The sequence below is a fragment of the Melopsittacus undulatus genome, chromosome 3 (genome assembly GCF_012275295.1).
Source record: "Melopsittacus undulatus isolate bMelUnd1 chromosome 3, bMelUnd1.mat.Z, whole genome shotgun sequence".
Taxonomy (NCBI): Eukaryota; Metazoa; Chordata; class Aves; order Psittaciformes; family Psittaculidae; genus Melopsittacus; species Melopsittacus undulatus.
Genome location: NC_047529.1, coordinates 99,625,962 through 99,648,828, shown reverse-complemented (window position 1 = coordinate 99,648,828; position 22,867 = coordinate 99,625,962). Strand labels below are relative to the sequence as shown.

Sequence of the window (22,867 nt, the reverse complement as noted above, 5' to 3'; positions counted from 1 at the left end):
GGTGGGGTGTGCATCCGCACAGGAATGAGTGTGTGTGTGAGTGCATGCAGGTATGCTTGTGTTGGTGTGAGCTCCTTTTGAACTGACTCACTCAAGGGAAGAGCAAATTCTAGGTGATAATGTGGTTGTTTCTCTGATTTGCTCTAAAGCTGAAGTTGCAAAATCAATACAACAAATCTGATTAGATGTCAGAACCTGTTTCTGTTTCTCTTTTCTTTTTCTCCCCTCACCCTGATGCATATAGTGCTGTATCATAAGAAACTAGCCCAGAAATAGGCTTTCTCAACTGCACTGCAGTAGTGGAAAGAGAATAAAAAGACAAAAAGACCAAGTCAGCTGTCAGGAAAAAAAAAAAATTGTTTGGGTTTTTTTATTATTTTTTTATTTTGCAAGCAGAAAAAGCTGCTCCCCTTTTGTCTTGTGAGCCGCAATTGTCTGTCATCAGCTCTGAGAGGCTGGACGTCTTGGTCTGAACTGTAGGTTTGGAAGATTAATAAGCTCATGAAAGTCCTTGCAGCCTTATAGCTCTGTGGTTAAGGACGAAGAAATGTTGTATCCTGGTCAGAGACTGGGCTTGTCATAACTCCTGGGAATCTGGCTACCACTTGGAGTGGCAGTGTCTTGTCATGTTTTTCCCGTATCTTCAAAACAGGAATAAAACTGACCCATCTCTTCAAGGATTTGTGGGGCATAATAAACATAGCACTTTGAAATCTTGAAATAAAAGTAGTAATGGAAGAGCGAAGTGCTGCTGTTAATAATATCAGTGCTATTGCTGATGCTGTTGTCAAGGCATTTTTCAGGACCAGGTACTCACTCAGAAAAATCCCAGTGGAAAAATGAACCCTTTGCAGAGGTGGGTTAAAATAAGGGCTGGGTCACCCTGTGTAGGTAAGACAGAATAAGGCTGTAAAGCACACAGTGGGCTTGAAAATGTGCAGCACTCTGGATTTTGGAATAAAATGTGTCATCTGAGCCAATATAAATGAAAGGAGGAAACAAAGAAAGAGTGTATATGTGAATCAGTGAAAACAATGCTACCTACATATAAATTTAGGAAACAAATTGGAAAAAAAATTACTCTATTACTCCATTACTCCTAAAAGCCTGATCAAAATAGCATTTCCATGAATTTCAAAGATGAGTAGTGACCCCAAACTCTAGCTGTTGCTATAACTGGCCTTTGAGATGACTGTCATAACATGGTAAATTTTACTCTGTTAAATCCACATGTGCTAGGATTGCAATTTACACCATACTGTTATATTATCCTGCTGGAATGATGTTGTGCTAGCTCTAATGCTTTGTCAATTCTGAATAGCATGTCATAACCTACTGCACAGATCAGTGAAGGTCCAGCTCAGCCCTGCACTGATTATAGCTGATGCTTGATATATCTACCCCAGTATTTTCCCACAGATAGATAGGTTTATTCTTCCTCACAGCACTCACTACTTGCTCAGTCATCTAAATGGGTTCTTCCTCTTTGGATAGCTACCAAAGCCTGGTAGCAGAGTACCTATCACCTCTGTTAAGAGATGTTAACTAGTTCACCAAATTCTGATGATTGGATAAGCAGCCTTTTGCTGGTGCCCTTTTTGTCTTTGCCAGAAATGTTGGTGTCTCTAAGTGCCCAGAGAAAGAAGGAAAAAAACGAAGAGGAGATATTTACATAGGGTTGACCTTGTTTTGGATACTCAGGTCTGAAAGATGATCCTGTTTCTCATCTTTGGGTCACACAGCAGGTGAGATCTTGGCAGGAAGAAAGACTAGAAAAGGAATTAACCTGGGTGTCTCCTCCTCTGGAAGAACATGGCCTTTGAATTTATCCCTTCCTGGATCCAAAATAATAGTCCACAATCATCTGAGACTGGTCTCCAAAGGATTATGCTTATTGCCTTTAGGTAAATTTTTACCACATTAAGCAACAGATGGATTATTGTGCTTTATCTTCAAAGCATAGTGAATATTAGGTGTAATCAGGAAAATAGACTGTCATTCTCTTTGGAGTGGCAGTTATCATGGTTAATGGGACTTCAGGAGCCATTGCGTAGTCCTAGATACAGGACGGGTACCCAGTAGATCTGGCTCAGCCCTGACCTGGGAGGCAGCCAGAATATGTCCTGCGGGGGCATCTGTTGCCCTTGTCACTTAAACTAATGTTCAGGTGGGCACAGATATGTTTTCCCATTCAAGCTCACACACTGGCAAATGTTATTCCTGGTCACATGCTGTTGTCTCATTTCTCTTTAAAATCCTGCCGAACCCATTGGCAATGCTGTACATCAGGAAGGAAATAGTCAGCATCAATTTCCCCTGTTATCTATGTAGCAAACAGAAGAGCACAGAGGAGAGGAGGGGGAGATAGTGTAAATAAGTAAGAAGCATTGCTGGATACAAGCAACTGGAAATGGAAATGCATTAAACCGTTTCAATCAACTGTTGAAGCCATAGCTCAATGTCAGTGCTCTTACTGGTGCCCTGCCCCCTCAGAAATGTAAGTCTTGATATTAACTGCTCTGTTAAAAGTGCTCTTGAGACATGCTTTTGGCATGGAGATGTTTCTGCAGTTGCTAGGACTGGGCTTTTGGCTCCCTGCAGCTTTCCCTGCTACTGTGAAGGGAGTCTAAGAGAAATGCTCCTGTCTGTGGCCAGAGTTGACCCATGTCTGTGACTGAGCTGGCTTATCTGTCTTGCTACTTGGCCATGTGAGCTGGAGTATGGAGCCATCTGCTAAGAATTTTAGACTTAGCTGGTTTCATTTCTGATCATATTTATTAATTGTGACTTTAAATTTATTTCATTATTTTCATCAGCAAGTCCATCCTGGTACCCTCCTTCAGTCTGAGAACCACAGTTCAGGAGCTAACTCAGAGGCAGAAGGTGATTTTTCTGCCCTTCCAGTGACTGAGGCTTTCCTACCCTTCCGTTCATACTTCAGTATAACAGTTCTACATCGTACAGGTCTGCTCCCAAGAGAGGGAAACCTTGGTCTCTTCTACCAACCAAACCTCTGTGGTGTTCTGGTTTGGTTTAGACCATCAGAGGCTTCAGAATGGACAGATGTTCTGGGGCAGGTGTGTCTGTATTCAAAGCCATGTGAAAACTGAGCCTTCTGTAAGTTCAGTGTTCACAAACCTTGAGACCTTCATTGGTGAAAAGAAGAAAATCATTTGTAGTCATGGGCATGACCTCAAGCCGCCAGTCTGAGCAAAGTCTGACCTGACTGTTAGGTTCCACTTTAATGGAAATCCTCTCTGCTTATCCCCTAATTTGTTGTACAGAGGTTTGTGTGACTGAGCTGAAAGTATCAGTATTATTTATGTGTTTCTATCAATACACAGAACTCTCATGCTCCCCCGTTAGGAGAAGAGAGTTCTGTTCCTGATTGTCAACATGCTTTCTGCCCACAGTTTATTGCATCTGGGATTACGCTGCTTAGAGCTTGTGTTTGTGCATGTAGCCCTGTCTTTGGTGATACGGCATTAGGATTGCTCATTCCACTTCCTAGTGCCTGGGCTGCTAACAACTAATTAGAGTTGTCAGTATAAGGACAGACTGAAGGAGGAACCAGTTTTACTCCATCATGGCTGTAAATCCAGATGGCTGCAGTTCAGAGCACAGTAACCACCACAGAGGCTTAGCTGGCCTCAGATTTGTTACCATCCCTTGGTTCTGAGGCCTGGCAGACAGGGGATGTGACAGCATTTATATCACTTTTGGAATGGGTCTTAAGATGAGGTTGTACCAAATGTAGCTGAGAAGTGGATGGCTCCTGTTTGATAAGGACTTGTTGGCCCTCTTCTGCTGCTACCATAAGGGTACTTAGCTAAAACCTTTTTCCTCTTTGTGACAACCTTTCTGTTTGTGGAACAAAGACCCAGGAGTCCCAGTGCTGCTTTTACATGGTGTTTGGTGTGTGCAGCTTTGAAGGAAAACAACTCTCACATGCTAAAGCAGTTGTATGGATTTTGGCTGGCAGCAAGTTTTCTCCTTAGTGCATAGCAGTTAGGACCTGCTCTGCAGGACCCTGATCCCTTCTCTGCTTGTTGCCTTGTGGGGAAGGTTCCCGTGTGCTGCCTCTCACCAAGACTTTCTTGGGAAGTCTCCCTTGTGCCCCGAGCACTTTTGCAGTTTTCCTCTTTGATTGAAATCGTTCTGACAGTGCTTGTCTGCATGCTGTGGTGGCCAGGAGACTTGAGACATAAAGCACAAGGCCCAGATGGCAGGGAGAATTCACCAGAGCAGGCTTTGCAAAGCTGGCGTGTTCTGTTTGTGGCACTACACATCGAATGCAAAGTACAAGGAGGCCTCCTCACTGTTGACCTGGGTAGATGACTGTGAAAGAAGAGAGGATGACACCCAGACACATGCTTCCAGAAGGTGGGAGCCCTCTTTAAAGAGGGGACCTGGGTCTGCTCTGTAAGACTGCAGCCTGCCTGAACTGCCATTGAGACTTTGTGCAGCTCTTTGCTCAGCTCTGAACACCTCTGCAGTTGTAATGTTAGGCTGAGGAAAAGCTTGTTTGAAAGTTCCTCACCTAGAGAGCTGGATTTGTTCAGAAGAGGACTGGTTTTAAACAGCTAATCCATTTCTCGGATATTGTTGGGAGAAACAAATATGCTTTCCATAAACTGCCATTATCCTGGTTTTTGGCCAGACTCTCTGAGAAGAGCAACTTAATTTTATCAAAAGAGAAAGACATCCAAGCTACACAGTTTTGTCAGGAAAGAAGACACAAGAGCTGTATAGACACAGTGGATGGCACAGTCTTTGTCATGTCTCTGTGGACAATTTCTCACCCACCCTGGCCCTTTCAGGGCTAAGCACCACATCTCGTACTGTTGTAATTCAGACACTCCTTTCAAGGTTTTGCTGCCATGGCAGCTATTTTCCCTGTAGGATGTAGCTATACATCAGTCTGTGGGGATATAAACCAGCTCCAAAATCCTCTCAAATGCTTTGTGCTGGGCATCCTGCAAGGCTACGCATGTTTGGGTCTTGCCCAAGTGTGTCCTTATCTTAAAGCCACTGGAGCATACTGCTGCCAAACTACTGTCAGACACTTTCCCAGTGCTTCCCATGTTGCTGTTCTGAAGAAACCACTTTGGTTCTGAGCCCTGTTTTGCTGTTTGAGTTTAGGCCTTAAGTGAAACCACCTGCATCAAAGATCTCTGAACTGCTATACAGCTGGTGGTACCCAGACTGCATTAAGGCAGCCTGGCAGGAGGGAGAGGTTGTCCTGGCTCTGCTTCTTTTTTCATGGGTGTAACACGTATTCCTATCTAACATGGGCTATGAGTACTTCTACCACACGCTTACCTCCACTCGCCAGGTCAGAAATGGTGAGCTTGGCATGGCAGCTGTTGCCAAGCTTTCTCTCTTTGTCTGCACAGCACCAGTACATGTCTAGGGGATGTGGGAACAAGGCAAAGGGGCATGGATCCTGGCACATGGCATGGCAGGATATTTCCTGCCAGAGGTGATGGACAGGACTGAGATCTGAGTATATGTGGCATGTGTTAAGGAGAAGAAATAATGGTACCTGTTCTCATGGGTTGGATGTAGTGGGTATATTTGAAAGAGAAAAGTCAGTAGAAAAGACTGGGGATAGGAGAGCTAAAAGGATGGGAAGGGATGTTTGTATATATATTCTAGCAAAAGCGAGAACTGCTGCTGACACCTGAGCAAAGTGGATTTGGGAAGGCATGCACTGTATGTGGTAACACTGCCCACAGGAGACATGGGGCAAGGGAGGTGGTTAGATGGAGGGAGTTAGAAAACTGCTGTCGGGTCTCATTTTAAGGCTGGCATCACAGGACGGGAAAGGAGGGGATTCCCTGTCCCTGTCAAATACTGCCTCTTGGTGAACAGGACATGAACGTGCTCTCTGCATCTGTGAGAGGAGGGATGCCACAGACCAGAACTCACTAGGGGAACCAGGAAGACACTAAGAAGGCAAAAATAGAAATTCATTTTCTCATGATAACTTTCAGCCTCTGCACAAGAGCCCGAGGCATAGAGAAGTTAAAACAGCTGTCCATACCTGCAGGAAATTATAGGGCATCAGACCTGACACAGGACCCATGCCAGGGGATCAGAGGCTCTTTTCCCCCCAGCTTCTTTCCCAGAGAGACCTATGCAGTGCCATGGAATTGTGCCTGTGTCTTTGCTTTTCTCCCACGATTTTGGGGCTATAACCCATGTCAGGCAGCACCTTTGAAGGTGTAGGAGCAGGCTCTCATGCTAGTCCTCACCTCCTCCCTGCACCCTGGCAACAGAGCAGAGCTATTTCCTCCAGCCCAGCTGTAAAGCTGTGGCAGGCACATGAAGGCAATGCAGAGAATAGTGATCCTGTTTTCTGGGGGGGAGGGCTTGTGCATGCAAAACCCTGAGTGAGTAGTGATGTGAACAGAAACCCTACTTGGAAACTGAGTATACTGGGGCTGCTGGGGGGGGGGGGGGGGTTATTAGCTGTGACCATCCTGACACCAAGCTCTGAAACAGCACCAATTATGTTCACTCCCTGCCAGGAAACTGTTCTAACATGAATTATATTTCAGAGGTGCTCAGGCTTCACTACATCCCAGCATATCTTCCTGCTGACATTTCTGTGCTGGGACACTATACTGGGAGGCCAAGCTTTTAGGAAGGTCATAGGGGCTTTTTGGAGCTTTCTATGGGGAAACAACTGTTTGGTTATTAGTTTATGCTTTTCTGCTTGGGCTCTGGGAAAGAAACTGGTTTTTCTTCAAAGCCAGGAAACAGTGTTTTCTCAATCAGCAGAGATCACATATCCACCATGCACTCCTCTCACCCTATTTCACTTCATATAGTTCCTAGTTTCCATTCCTCTTTGCCTCTCTGTTGCAAAACCAAATAAGCATGTGTGTGCACACCCTCCTACCTTATCTCAGCTTTTGCTTCTGATTCAAATTTAATTAGCCTTCAGGACTTGAGGTAAAACAATTGGTTTTCTTTTATGAACCTGCAAAACTATCATTGGTCCCAGGAATTGACAGACATGCTTAAATTTCCTAGTTGTATGCAGACCTGTTGCATTTTGTATGATTTTGGAGTCCTTGTTTCTAGGGTCTTGTGTGATCGCAGGAAGCCATCAAAATTTTTCATTACTGTTGTCTGGGAGGAAGCTGACTTCTGAGACTGCTTATTTGCCAAGCTGCAAAGGGATGAATGGGATGTAGAAGAGACTGAAAATTGCTCAGGCTCTGTGGGGGAGAAAAATCTGGGATAAGTCCCTGCTGGCTAAAGAACAAATGGCAACTGAAGGCCATTCCAGCCACCCCTTTGTATGAGAGCAGATCTTTTGCGACCTGCTCTCACATCTGATGAAACAAGTGCTGTACATCTCATCCATCGCAAATATGCTGCAGCTCTGGGCCCACCTCAGCCAAGCTGTCCTCTCTACAACTACCTGAAAGGAGGTTGTAGTGAAGGTAGGGTTGGTCTCTTCTCCCAAGTAACAAGTGATAGGACAAAAGGAAACAGCCTCAAGCTGCGTCAGGGAAGGTTTAGACTGGATATTAGAAAATATGTCTTCACCGAAGGCTCATCAGGTGTTGGTGCAGGCTGCCCAGGGAAGTGGTGGAGTCACCGTCCCTGAAGGGTTCAGAAAATGTGTAGCCAAGGCCCTCAGTGACATGGTTTAGTGGTGGACTTGGCAGTCCTTGGGTAACGGTTGGTCCTGATGATCTTGAAGGTCTTTCCCAAGCTAGTTGATTCCATAATTCAATGATCCGAAGCGTCTGACATGAGGAATTGGCTGGAATTCCAAAACTAATAGACGTTCCCAACAGTGTCTGTGATTGAGGTCAAGAGGACGATAAATAACAGTGGCATTTTCACTGAACAGGGATTTTCTTTACCAACTGCTGATTTGCAAAGAGGTATTTTACTGTCCTAATCATAAGCTAGAATACAGCAGCTAATAGAAACTTAATGCAATATAGATGGACTTAATAGTGCTAGGTCTGCTAGGATTTTCTGAGCAGTTCATAGCTTATGCATAATACAGGCCCTTTAGCCACATCCTGGTATGCTGTAAAATTGGGAACTGGGGCTTAAGGGAAAGGGAGCAGCCATACATCTATGGTGATTTGCTGGAAAGAGCATAATGGGTCTAAAGGGATGAGAAGATGATGGCGGTTGGCTGGGTTAGAGGAAAACTGAGCAACATGCAAAATAAGGGTTTGTGGTTTGGGGATTTTTCTCTTCCTCTTGGGCTGCTTGTAATGAGGCCTTTGAAAAGTCCAAGTTCATGCATGGAAATGGACAAGTTTCCATTCTGATTAGCTTTCTAGGAATGGACTCACATATATCAATGAAAAGATGCAAATGAAACTGTCTACAGGTTTTAAAGTGAAAAATGTTTGGGTATTGTGGGGGGGTTGGTTTTTAAACCATTTGGGGAAGCTTATATACTCCAATTGACCTACCCAAAATGCTGGGGCTCCAGCTTCCTGATCATTGCAAGAAGGCAAAGGCTCTTTGAATCTCTTTCTAATAATTTTGTGCTGTTTCTCCAGACAGAATTAGTTACTTGCCAAACTAGTGTCTTTCACTAGTGGAGCTGAGGAAGAAGGAAAGTTTACCATTGTGGATCTAAATGATCATTTTCAGTGCAGCATCTACTCAAGACTGAAGTAACAGAGAATTCAGTGTGTGCCTCAGTAAGCTGTTCCAATGCTTTTTCACTCTCATGGTTCAGTTGTCATGATCTAATCTAAGCCTCTCTCATTTCAGTTTCTAACTACAAGCTCTGTTTATGCCTTTGTCTTCTTGTGTTGCTGTTTGTTGTAGGTCTTCCTTGTGTAGTCTCAGACCCCAGAACAAGTAACCTCTTAGCCTTTATTCAGTATGCAATCCAGAAAGTCTCTTTAGCCATTCACCACAAGGCATGGTTCCAGTCCTCAATTAATTTTTATAGTCCTGTTCTCAGTCTTTTTTTTTCAACATCATTTTGGTAGCATGGTTGCCTGTATTAAAAAGGTTTACAAAAATGATCTCACCGATGCAGATGCAGAGGTTATGTCCATCTCATAATGAATTTAGTAAGCTTTGGCTTAATCACCCAAAGATTTAGACATCTTTGGTCTATGGAATTAAGCTGAAAGCTGATGTTCACTGGGTTGCATCAACTCAGGCTCCTCTTGGAATAATTGTTTTTTTTTCCTAGTAAGACAAATTCTTTCCTCAACAGTTTTCTTTTCAGACCTTTACATTATGACCTTTAAAGGTCCCATCCAACCCAAACTATTCTACAGTTATCAAAGATAAATTGAATGCAGTTACCATAAGCCCATTACATCAAACAAACCAAGTTACCCTGCTTGAGGTATCTCTCTAGTATGTTATTTACTGCTGCATATTTTGTGTCCCTTACAGATGTTGGTATTTTATCCTGACATAGGCACTTAAGGATAGTGATTGTCAGTTATTGCGCATTAAAGTGCTGCTTTTGTGTGGGAGAGAAGGAAGTAAAGCACAAGCCACATCCCAGTGCTGTGCCAAAGTCTGCGCCGGGTCACCCCAGCTGCAAATGGATGTAAGGTCATTCAGACATAAAAGGTGGTTATGTGTGATGTTGGCTACACAGCCTGAACAGGGGACTTTATCACTAGTATGCTGGCTAGATCTTTGACCTTGATGAAGATGTGAAATAGCATCAGTTTAATAGGTTCATATGGGACCTTACTAGAGATGTGTTCCTGGAGAAAGTCTTCGCTCTCACTAGAGAGATCTCAGTGCATCCTTTTAAAATTTCTTTTTGAACTCTTTCAGTTAATGTGTTTTTAATCTGCTTAATGTGGGCTGCATTTGAATAGTATTACATCTTCAATTAGTCTGTTGTGTGGAAGCAAGCCAGGATCCTTCCAATGCCTGAGGATGTTATGACAAGATAGTTACTTTCCTTGTTGCTTTCTCAAACACTACCCAGTTTGTCTGCCAAGGATCCATAAAAACTATATTAATCATCATTCTTTTTTTTTTAACTTGTAAAGTTGCATCCCACATTCCTCCTCCATGATTTTTTTTCTCCCCTGGAATCAGTGAGGAATAAAAAGGTTTATTACTGTTTGTTCTGTTGCTTACATTGACCCAATTGGTTTGTGTTTGTACTCCCGCAGGCAATACATGCAAGGAGGGAACAGAATAATTTTATCTTCTCTGGTGTTTACAGGATGCAAACTTCCCCTCAAAGGCCTGGCTAGATGGAGTTTCCCCCCATCTTTTACTACATTCTGTGGCATTTTTATGATCTGCTAGTTTGTTATTCTGCCATTTTTGCACTGTTGAATTCAGATCGGGATGCACAGCTCCAGCTAGTCTTACAAACAGGACGCAGAGAAGCCTGTTTTTCCATCCTCTCTGGCTTTTAATATATATTTATCCACAGATATTCCTAGATTGAAGTCCATACAAATTCTTTACAGAGCTGTACACAGAATTGTATCTACTCTCTGCTCACCACGGTGGGATGGCTCAGCAAACATTGGTGAAACTTCTTTAAAATGTCCTTTTCACCTGGGGTATCTGATTCTGGGAGGTGGTGTTACCTATCACGGAGAGGCTGGAAGGAGCAGGATGTGCCACATTACAGTGCGCACTGCCGCAGACCCTCGGGCTCATAGCTGCTGATAGATTGACTCAGGCCAGGATCCCCTTTCAGATCTTGATGCAGTGGATGGGAACAAGGAAGGTAATGGCCTTAGTTCTTGTGTCTCAGAAGAATCAGGAATGAGAATAACAGAAACTTTATGAAACCAGCTTTAGGCATTTATCTATCAGACCAAAATCCAGGCATCAGGTTGCCTGTGTACTTCTCACTTGTCCTACATATTGCCTTTGCTGCAGCCTAAGTCCTCCTCAGTCAACATGGAAAAGGCATGTGATAGGCATGTGCTCACATTACAGGCATGCTGCTCCTCCAAATGGTTCCTGTAGTGCTGGCCCAGCCTGAGGGCAGCCACAGAAGCAGCCTGTAAGATTGAATGTCAGAGCAGATTTATCCAGTGAGCGGGACTGATAATGAATTTCCTTCTTCTGGTTCAAGTCCAGAGGAGATAGGACAGAGCTGATAGCCAGATGGGGAGGTCATGGGAGCAGGCTGCTGTCCTTGAGTGATTGCCAGTTCTGTCATTGGCCCCCTTCCTGTGTCCTCTGCTGCAGAGGAGACCCAGAGAGTGATTTCTGGGAGCCCACACCACCTGCAGCTGTCAGAATTGACAGCACTCTTCCTAATGCAGGGAAAGACAAGAGCTGCAGGGCTGCATCTGCTTCAGCAGTGAGGCTGCTGTGCCACTGCTTCTCTGGAAACACGGGGGCAATGTAAAGAGAAGACGTGAGGTTTCCAGTGGGGGAGTGAGTCCTTCATAGCTCACGTCCATGCCCTTCTCTGGCACAAGTGGTTTCATCCATGCCTAAAGAAATGGGACTGCCAAATCCACTGCTGTCTCTGCAGGTGATTAGCAGTTTTGGGAAGAAGGTGTAGGGAGATGATTGTAACCATTAATTTGCCAAAGATACATTCATGGAAAGTTGACAGTTACTGATATAACAGATTCTCCTGGTTTCAGCTGGGAGGGAGTTAATTTTCTTCCCAGTAGCTAGTACAGTACTGTGGTTTTGGATTCGGGATAAGAACAATGCTGATAACACACCAATGTTTTAGTTGTTGCTAAGTAGCACTTACCCTGACAAAGGACTTTTCAGTTTCTCATGCTCTTCCAGTGAAGAGGGGCACAAGAAGCTGGGAGGGAACAGAGACAGGACACCTGATCCAAACTAGCCAAAAGGATATTCCATACAGCAGAGCATCATGCTCAGTGTATAAACTGGGGGACGGTGACTGGAAAAGGCTGATTGTTACTCAGGGATGGGCTCAGGGTGAGCAATTCTACTGTGCATCGGTTGCATTTCTTGAGATTTATTCCTCTCTCATTATGTCCCTTTCCATTTTTTACTATTATTATTATTTTACTATTATAATATTCTATGCAGTTATTAAACTGTCTTATCTCAACCCTGTGGTTTTATCTTTCAGTAACTCTTCCCCATCCCACTGGCGGTGGGGGGAAGTGAGCGAGTGGCTGTGTGGTACTCAGTTACTGGCTGGTTTTAAACCAAAATAGGTTAAACCACAACAAAGATAAAGCATTTTTTTCCCCACCATAATTAGTTAACAGAGAAGGAGTTGCACACATGCACTTATGAAACTCAAACATTTTAAATGCGTGAAGGTAATGCTGTGCAGGATGGAGGTGGAAGATGGGACTTTCAGAAGGCAGAAATGGTGGCTATTTGGCAGCTAGCTTTTTGGAGCTGGTCACTTTTCTGAAAGACCTCAGCCATTCCATCTGATAGACCACCTGAACCTATCCTCATTTTTCCATCCTTCACCCATGATTGATTTGATCTACCATGATTCATCTCAAGTTGATGATGACAATGATGAATAGGTAACCATCCAGAGAGTGACAGCAAAAATGCTTATGGTAAAAAATGCTCTTACCTCTCCCTTCTCTATGCTATATATCTGATCATGTGGTTTTAAATTGCATAAATTTCTTAAGTTCCTGTATGCACCACCCCCCTTGTTACAATAATTCTTATGGGAAAAATTGCTTTGATACCTGCTGACCTCAGCTGCTTCATCTATGAGACTGAATGTTTGCCATAAATCTTGTAGTTTGAGCATCCTTTCAGCCTCGTTCTGAACAGTTACATTTTCATTGTCGTCATCTTCCTCAGATGAATCAAGTTCAATCAAGAGTGAAGGATGGAAAAATGGGGTAATGATGACAGTTAGCGGTGCTCAATATTAAATAATTGGCAGCAGAACTCCAAGGTAGTGGAAAGAGAAGTGATGGAAAACTGAGTGTTGTTGCTCTATGCCAGGTTCTTCCTTCTTGGTCCAAATTCTCTGCTAGGCCTGAAGGAGAAACTGAAGAAGAGCGTAGTTTGTATGGGGAAGGCTGTCCTCCTTCCTCAATGGAGAACCACTGTATTAACTCTTCCTGGTCTAGCTTTGCCCCATGTGTCCTTTTTACTTACTAGTACAAATGAAAAAATCAAAGTAAACATATTAAGGAATGCTGGTTAATATTTGATTATCCTAATTGCCTTGGATCCAGCCTCCTTTCCCTCCCAGGGCTCTTCCTGGCTTGAATCTCTCCACTTTCCAGCTCTGATCCCACCACCCTATCATTAAAGCAGGTCTGACTTTTTAATCAACATTCATGCTTTTGGCTATGCTGCCTCTTGCTTTGCCTGCCTATTTGGAAAGCAGCTGGGGGGGGGGACTGACCATCTAGTACTCCCGGTGTAGCTTTCAAACTGAAAACAGAAGGTGAGGTAATGCTGTAGCCCAGCTAAGAGCAGAAGACTGACCACCTGTGTCCCCAGAAATCATTGCACTTCTAAAGCAGGGTCTCTTCCATTTTGACAAGGCTGCAGTTCTCAGGAGCTCTTTTTCCTGCATCACCCCTGTTCTTAGCTTTCAGTTCTTTTATTAAATGGGTCTAAATGTATGGAGACAATTGAATTGCTCTGAAAGCTGGTGCTGTTGCTATTAGATTACCACTTGGAGTTAGAAGTCACCTTTGCCTGGTAGCTCCTCTGGTTGTAGGTGAGATCCTCCATAGGAGACCTGGGGAAACAGTCAATTCTTTGTAGGTGGCAGCTGCATACTCTGGACAGAGCCCTAGCAGTGGCACTAATTGGATGCTGACTGGAGTCCAAAGAGTTATCACTATATTTGCCATGGAAAACGTACAGGCTGGTGTCTGTTTTCCTTTCCACGGTAGCTCCATTGTGGCACACAGCAGTTCAAACACAGGAGGTGTCTCCTGTCCAATAGCAGGGAGTGCTGCCCAAGTTTCAGATGAGTGTTATGACCCGGTTTACTGATCGACTCATTAAATGAGGCACTGAGAGTTCACAGAGGGGTTCATATGGGGGATGGCACTGGCCACTTTGTGCGGGTGCCACACAAGCATTCACTTTGGTCTGCATTCACCCACCTAGCAGAGATATGAGGGCTCGATCGCCTTAGGCTCCCTGTGCAGGCACACCATGGAGGGAGGTAATGCCAGCTATCAATACTATCCGAATCATCCTCTGGAGACGTTGGTCTCAGTGGCTTTGGAGAGAGGTGGCATTCCTAACTTGGGTGCCTCAAGGCAGAGGTTAGATGGGATAGACTGGGCTTTAAATTTTTATCATATTCCAGGTAGCTTCTGGGTTTGCTGCCAAACCTGGGGGGATGATCAGTTCTTTCTCAGTTGTTCCAAATCCTCAGGAATGTGGAGGGCCTATGCTAGGACAGTGAACATCTGCGACTGTTTTCCCTCCATTTTCCCTTTACACCGTGGATGGGAGCATAAGGAATGCATTCTGTTGTGATGGGCCAAGCAGCTCTGCTTCTGCTCACAAGGTTGCAAATGGTGCCTGTTGATCTCTGCTCCATTTTAGGCCCCTGTGCCCTGCTTGTCTCTGCCAGGACATGAGGAAAGTCAGAGCTGTAGATCCAGGTTTCTCTTTTATTTTTTCCTTTTCCAAGCTTTTTACATGTGATTCCTCTGGCATTTAGAACTCTAGGACAGTGTTCCTGTCCTGAGAAAACAAAACCGAAATAGGAACTAAACCTGTGCTTCTGCCACCTGAAGAGCAGAAAGAGAGAAAGGGGAATTGTAAAGATACATGTACAAGTATACATACCCATGTATATAAAATATCAACACTGTCTTGTCAAGGACTTTGGGAGAGGACAAGAGGGCTAAGAATTCTCTCCTTCTGGTGTTTTTTGATGTTAAAGGTACTGGGGATTGGACAGTTGATCACTAGGACATCAAAACACCTATGGGGAGGACTTGCTGCTTAAGCTGCAGCAATGAAATTGAGTTAGATGGTAAGAAAAAACTAGTGATAAACTCTGAAGGAAGAGGAAAGATGTGTATTCTGTTTTGGAAGAAGAATTTAATTTGGTTCTTTTTTTTGTGGGTTGATTTTATGTATTTCTTTTCCTTAGTTTGCACTTGCAATGAGTTGCTTTATTCCCAGAACTACCCAGCTGAGTAGCTCACCTATGAATTATTGAGTAGTAAGATAACTGGTTTCCTGCCAAAAGTTAATGCATGTAGGATGCTTTTGGGGAAAGAGTATCATTGGCTGACTGTTAGTGGATGTTTGGATCTAAACTATTTATATGCTATTGGGAGAGGCATGTCACTGCCAACTCAATTTGTTAAACAGAAACATGTAATAACAGATGCATGGGTATGAGCTGACATCTCGTTATCTTCTAGAAGACAGAGGCAGAACGTGAGCAGAGAGTTGGTGGTCTGATGAGGCTGCACATGGGAGAGCTCCCCTCTTGAGGGTATGTGAGTGGGCAGGAGAATCCAAGATCCACCCTAGCCATCACCCTGCTTCACCAGCCTATAACTAGCAAAACTGGCTGTGAGTTAGACACAATATTTTCATGTTAGTACATGACAAAAAAAAACCAAAAAAATAAACAAAAAATAAACACACACAATAAAAATCTAGATTTGGGTTATGCCATTAGTCTAGCAGTAATAGAAGGTGTTACCACTGAAATGCCCACTCTTTTGCACTCTTTATTTCTCTTGTACATAACTTTGTTAATTGGGTGGTATGTGGGTGGGGGGAGGATTATCAGCCTGCATTTCACATACAAATGTGTTTGTGTCTTCTGTTCATACCATCTTTTCCCACTTATCTCTTTCAATTATGAGAGCGTACTGGTTTGAAACCAGGCACTTGAAAGTAAGCGAGGCATGAGAATAAGGTGGCTTCACACTGCAGGAGAATACTTGTCTTTGTACTGTCTTGCTAGCAGGAATTAATTGGGCAGTGAGTCTGAGTGGTGTTTCAGCATGTCTGGGGCAGCTCTTTTTTGAGGAAGCATATCTGTGAGGCAGAAGGTCTGGATATTCCCACATGGGATGGACTTTCTTTAAAGCGCTTCATAAAGTCAGCGAGGGGTCTCGTACTAATCAGCACAGCTCATCATGCATAAGAGGAAATGCTTTAGTAAATCCCTCTTTATTAAAACAAGGTGAAGACTAGTTGAGCTAATTGGCTTGGAAAGTTCAGAGAAGAGGAAAGCAGAAAAGCTGGTAGTGAATACATTTCATTCACTCCTCTTTTGAAAGCAGTCAACTAGCACAGAACTAAGCCTTCTCTGCTCTGAGCCCTGCTTCTCCAGACCATGCACTTGCTTGTCTAGCAGGAAAGGGATGCAAACAAATTTGTTTTGTTTGAAATAACAATACTTGTGACTTGGCTTTCAAGCACTTTGCAAAAAATACATATTTTATCTCTTTATAAGCAGGGAGACTGAAATGCAAAGGCAAAGTCACAGAAGATGAAAGAGAGATTCTGGCTTTTAGCTAAAATAGGTTGAAAAAGCTTCCTCCATCTCCTCTCCTCTAACTACTCAATTATATGATCTCTCAGAAACAAGCAGATGAGACTGGGTTTGTAAATATTACTGGGTTATTTGTCTCCACATGGAAAACTGTTGGTGCCTAATGTGCATTCTTGGGGTGTGGGTGCTGTTGCAAGGAATAGAATTGCTTGGCTGTGATTTCACAGCCTTGTGACAGTAAAAGAGCATCCCAGTTTCTCGGGTAGAGAGCTCTGATCTCTCCTAGATCTGAAACTATGCAGTTTTCTAACTGCTGTGAAAGCATGGGTGCAGTGACATCTTCATTATCCCAGATTATGGTACTAGATGGTGGATGAGGAAGGCACAGTTTGCTTGGATTGCTTTGGCTGTCTATAGAAGATTAGAGAAGACTGCAACCTATCAGAGCTTAAATGAATGCTGGACAGGGTCATACAGTCTCGTAAGACCCTAATAGCAGCCTGTGCTTATTTGCTTTCCAGAGAGAGAAATTACAGCCTGGTGCTGTTAACCATTTTGGTTAATGAAATACTCCTAATAATTATAATTAACCATTAAATACTGTCTTTCATACCAGGTTATTTGTGTGTCCTTTGCAATGTTAATCCAGCAAGTGAGTGGTCAATTAGCTGTCAACATGGGCTAAGGTGAAGACTGCAAGCAGGAGTCCCACTGGGTCTGTGATTGCATGGCTAAGCTTGGAGGCAGTCATTCAGCAGTGAGATGAGACCTGCTGAAAATAAAGCTGTGTCCTAATCTAGCAAGGCTTGCAGTTTTCATCACTTGTGTTATGTGTTGCACTTTGTAGATTTAAATAAACATGTAAATGTGACTTGATCTGGAGGGTAGAGTAGAGGGTGTTTTTCACAGGGGAGGAAGCCTGGGCTGAGGACTGAAGCATGGGTGAGGATACAGGACTCGTGCTGCTCCTGCCTGCTGCTCCTGGTCGTGTGACCTCAGGCAGGCTGTCTCTCTGCTTCTCTTTCTCCACCTGGATATTGCTGCCCTGTGGTGCTCTTTGCACCAGGGGAAACATTGTGGAAAGTAAATCCCTATAGAAAAATGAGAGTGCAGCTGCCATGGGCATGGTGCAACACGGGCAGCTGCAGAGATGCCTGTTGTCAGCCGCTGGTCAGGGTACTACAGGGGGGTGAAGGGCTATCTGTGAGTCAGAAAGCAGGTTATGAGTGTGCTCCTCAGTTCTGACAGCCCTTTCAAAATGAGCCAGCAGTGGTTATTGACCAGGATATTCTATTCATAGCCCTCATACTACGGTGGGAAAGCAGACTTTGCATGTGTCTTACATCATAGTGTTGTACTGTGGTGTTTAGCAGTTTTGGCCTTCTCAGTTCTTGCCTGAGCTCTTAATGTGAGGTCTGTTCACTCAGTATTCCCTACTTCTATGGATGCTGTTTATGTTTAAGCTTGCCACTGATCCTTGTGCATCAGTCCACTCCAATATGAGCCTTTCTTGCCTTTCATCCATACCAGATCAAGAAACTTCATGACAACATCCACATTTTTTAAAGTGGAAAAAAAAATCACTTCAAATTTTCTTTCTGTATTTACCCAACAAGTGAAAAAAAATCCACAATACATCACTGCCATCCTGGGATGCTCTGACTTCACTGCTGCTGAAAGAAGCCTCTCTGCCTTCTGGAGGCATGTGGATTTGATGAGAACCTGCAGCAATCAGGCAGCATTGCAGGAACCATGGAGTACCCCTTCTTGAGCTGTGACCACACAGGATAGCACAGTAATAGTGCAAGGAGACTGGTCTCTCCTCCAGCACTTTGGCTTTTGTAAGGAAGGACACTCCTCCCTTCCACAAGGCTAAATAGAAATAGACTTAAAACAAATACTTACAGGCTTGACCATAGCTCAACAGGCAGTGTACTTCCTCCTTATCCAGCAGGATGAGCATTTCAGTCCTGGTTATTTCCAGTGAAACCAAGAAAATAAGAGGTTATTGGGGAACAAAGCAACACCCCTGGACACTTGACATTTCTCTGTTGTGTGTTCGTTGCTCTTGCCCTTCATCATTATGAACACTGTGCTAGCTTAGCAACCCCTTCAGTGCAAAGCATCTGCTCTGGCTCGCAGCAAGGGAGCTGCCTGCAGCCCAGCTTTGCCTTAGGGTGCCTGGCATGCTGGAGTAGGTTGCCTGTATTCCACTGAATTGATTTGCTCCCAGCAAGCTTTTCCTGCTGCAAAGGCAGGCTGCCACAACTTAACAAGGCTGCTGGAGGAGCCTCACTCCTTCAGTGTTGCCTAAAACGGTAATGCACTGCCCTCTTCACCCCTTTCATCACTCCTCCTCTCAGCTAGCTCTTCTAGAGTTAAGCTGCATGCCAAGAGAAAACAGTAATCATCTATATTTGCTGTGTTTCTTACCAGGGGATCCCAAAGCCCTATATATGCAGTTTTTTTAACCTCCTCCTTGAAAGGTTGCAGCCTGCTGCTTGAAACATGGCTGCTTCAGCTGTGTGCACAGGAGTTCAGGGGAGATACAGAAAGGCATTTGAGGAGCCTCTGGACAAGGACCTCTGCCTTTAGAAATGGGCTAAAAACTGGGGTTGATATCCAAACTCCCAAAGAGTACCATGGCAGCTTAATGAGCCAGAATAGAATTGCTCCCTTGCAGCCAGCAGGGATGCTGCTTCCCTGTGGATATGAGAGGCACCTGGAAAATCATTATCATTTCCTGCAGCTCCCTAAAGGTGTCCATGCAGGGAACATGTTGGAGGTCTCTGCTCTGAGACAATTACCATCTCAGATGTCCTGGACCTGTTTGATTCCCAGTTCTGGGGAATCAGAGCACTAGCTCATTTAAACAAGGTTTCTTTCACATTTAAGACAGAAATTGGAAAAGGCTGTATTGTTATCTGCTAGGATTTGAAGACTGATTCTAGCCTTGATAGCAGGTCTCCATTTTGTGTATAACCTACTTGGAAGAAATATGGGCTCCCCAATAGGCATTGGAGGCCAGAACTGATGTCTGGCTCTGTAATTGCTGTTGACCTTTCTTTGCTTTCATATCTACTGTCAGCTTTAGGGAATAGTGGCCCCTTGGCGTAGGACTGCATCCTTTGCAGTGATGGGGTGACCTGCTTCAGATGTCTTTCCAGAAACCCCAGGGGCTCCAGGGCTACCTGCACAGTTGATGTTCATTGGGTGCTTCCTAGTGCCAGATACAAGAGGAGAAAATGCAATCAGTTTTTACTTTATAGGCACTTTCAGACATTCCCATCGCAAGGTGATAACATAGGCCCAGAGCCTGTCCCAGTGTAAATCAAGTAAATCCCATTTCCCAGCTGAAGAAGATTAAATATCTTCTGCATCCTTGGCTGCCCTGCTGCTCCTGTGACCTAAGGGAGCACCTGGAGTGTCCCAGCCCTGCTCCTCTGTGGTCCTTTACCAGCTCCAGACACTCCCTCAGTGAGGTCCAGGAGGCCACTTTCCTTGCAGCATGTGTACTTGCAGAGGACACTTTGTCCAGTTTCAGACCTTTCTCTTCCCTGTCCCAGCTCTGTATAAAGATGCAGTGGGGGAAGCTGCTCTCCCACCCCTCTCTGTCCTCCTCATCGGATAGATTGCTTTGCATACATCTAGAGCTGCTGTGCCATTTTTTAAGCCTTCCCTTCTCACTCTCTCCCTTTTTTCTATTCCCCCCCCCCCCCCCCCCCCCCCCGCCAACACCAGCTAGGCTTGATTATAATGTGAGACCCCACCAGCTTCAATTAAGGAGCAGATGTGACCCAAGAAATGGGATAGCAGCTAGGGATGGAGATGACACATTCATGGCACAAGGTCTAATCAAACAACTTCTCACATTATTCTCACCGTGAGGTGGGAGACGTGTGAGCCAAAGGCAAGTCAGCACTTGGGGCACCTGCAGAGACACATCTCTAGCAAAGCCATCTGTAATGAGCTGACCATGCCACTCAGCACGGCAACATGAGCTCAGTCAAGGGCTGTTTTTAATCCACTTAAGTGCAGCCAAGGGCCTGGAGGCTGAGAGTTGGAAACAGGTACCTAGAAAACAATCAGCTACTGTCAAACAAGGGCTGTCAGGTGGAAGGGATGCTTGCACACTGCATACCCTCAGACGCAGACCTTGGGAGAGGGGACACTATGCATGCAGACCAATGGGGTGGTACATGCACCACCTTCAACTGTGGTGAAGATGGAGATGGAGCTGTAGATAGGCCTTGCTGGGTCAAGCCATGGAATGGGAGTGACTGATGTACTGGAGCTCTCTGGGCATGTTTATGTTCAGGGCAGCAGGGATGCTGTGTAACCCATTGTTCCTGATGGAGCTGTGTCTGTGGTATTGCAGATGCTGTGTTTGTGCTTGGCAGCTCTGTGGACCTTTAGAGGAGGCAGATGCTTTGTAGATCTGTAGGGCATAGAACTTTCTGTGGAAGAGAGATGCTTTGAACCTGGAGAAGGTGAGCTGTGATTGTGCTGGAGGTGCTATAAATCATTACATTCACGCTAACAGCTGTTTTGTGTTCAGGAAGTTCTTCTCATTTTAGAGGGAGAGCTTCTGGTTGTTCCTGTGCTGTAGTGTTTTAATTGTTTACTGCAAGTGAAACATGTTCATCGGATGGCTGTGAAGATTGAAGTCCTCTGCCATTGCATCAAAGAGGGGATAACACAGGCAATACCAGTCCAGAGCAGTCTTCTTGCTCTGCCTCAGCAATGCCCAAATTGTGAGGTTCCTGTGGATTTTTACAAGTGCTAAAGAACAAGACTTAGCAGCCTCCCTTTACATAGAAGGTGGCAGCACATCACAATTCTCACTACTGACAGAGAAGCTGACATGGAGACACCTGACTCACCTCCCAGTGTAAGGAAATTGTTGCCAGAGGTAAAATTAGACCCAGAGTACCTGTAGTCAGTCCCTAACGTGTTGCGTTGATGTATTTGTGTCCCCATCACCCAAAGATAACCCTGTTGAATGTTGACCAAAAGAACATGAATGTAATTGCTTGGGAGCATACCTGCCTGCTCAGGGAGTGCAGTTTATACCAGGTATGAGGACCATGGTTATTCTAATCAGTATTTGAGGATTGACTGCAAGCTGTGGCACTCAACTGCTGGAGTTGCACTTCTCACATGAAAGATCTAGGCTTGGTAGCTGCTCCAAGCTGTGTCTCACTGTGGGATCAGTACCTGCTAAAGGCCACCCCTACCTAGTAAATAGGAGGGATGTGAGAGGTGTCCCCAGCCCAGTCAGAAGGTGATGTCAGATGACTATTGCTGCTTTAGGCTTCATGAAGCCTGGCTCCTCCTAGAAAATCAATATTCTCTTGGAAATCCTAGGTGTCTTATCTCCTCAGAGGCACCCCTGTGGTGACTGTGCTTAACAACGTCTCTGTTACCCGATGGCATCCCTGTCTGTTGCTTTGTTCCATCTCCAGTCCCCCCCGTGGTGGAGCCAGCCTTCCAGGATGTGCGTCAGGGTATGGGGCGCAGCGTCACCCTGCGCTGCACCATGCTGAAGGGCAGCCCCATGAAGGTGGCCACCTCCGTCTGGCGCTTCAACGGGTCCCTTCTGGCACAGCCGCTGGCAGAGCAGCAGGACCACTCGGAGCTGAAGGTGGACAGCGTCAGCCGGGAGACCAGCGGCAGCTATGAGTGCAGCATTTCCAACGATGTGGGGGTCTCCACCTGCCTCTTCCAGGTGTCTGGTAAGTCACAGAGTGCACATCGGGATGAGCTGTTGGATGGGATCATGGAGGGGGGAAGCTTGCTCCCATAAACAAGTTCCAGTACAGGCAACCCCTACTGCCTCCCCTGAACATAGTGCTGTGCTCAGAACGGATGAATTTCCATTAGCAAACAGGGAGATCTGCCTCAATCATTCAGGCAGTTTTTCAAATCCAGGGTGGACCTGGGGCAGTTAGTGCCAGCCACTGGTACATTGTAGCAGTGTTTGACCACTTGCCTGAAAGATACTCAGGGCTATCACCAGCTTCCAAGCTTGGACAGCCTCTGTTGTAGACAGGTGTTGATCAAGGGGGAGTGAAAGGCTCTCTGCATCCTCCCAACAGCTTTCTATCTAATTTTCCCTTTAAAAACTAACAAACAAAAACTGTATGATCTGTTCCTGTACCTTCTTTACATCTGCTATCTGCCTGTGTTTCATGGGGCCTGCTAGGACAAACATGAGCTGGGAGTGAGTACTATGCTCAGTGGATTTGCTGCTCAGTATTCTGTGAATCCAGCAGGCACCGTAACAGGACTCCTCTCCAGCACCTGCAAATAGGGATGGCAGAGTTATAGCATCTAAAACCACACATCTGACCTAGCCTCTCCAGCTATCATTAAATCTGAGTTTTCCATGACCCCAGAATTGACTTGAGCACCAGTTTCGAGAAGAGTTTTCCAGTGAAGTTGCCTTAATAA

The 22,867-nt window shown here is 44.9% G+C and overlaps 1 protein-coding gene across 1 annotated transcript in view; it reads left to right on the top strand.

The window, feature by feature from the left end:
• MDGA1 (MAM domain containing glycosylphosphatidylinositol anchor 1) overlaps positions 1 to 22,867 on the top strand; it is a 145,409-nt gene that overhangs the window by 71,483 nt on the left and 51,059 nt on the right. Inside the window, exon 9 of the mRNA XM_005145328.2 lies at positions 21,880 to 22,149. Coding sequence (XP_005145385.2) covers positions 21,880 to 22,149 — 270 coding nt within the window. The remainder of the gene's footprint in view (positions 1 to 21,879; positions 22,150 to 22,867) is intronic.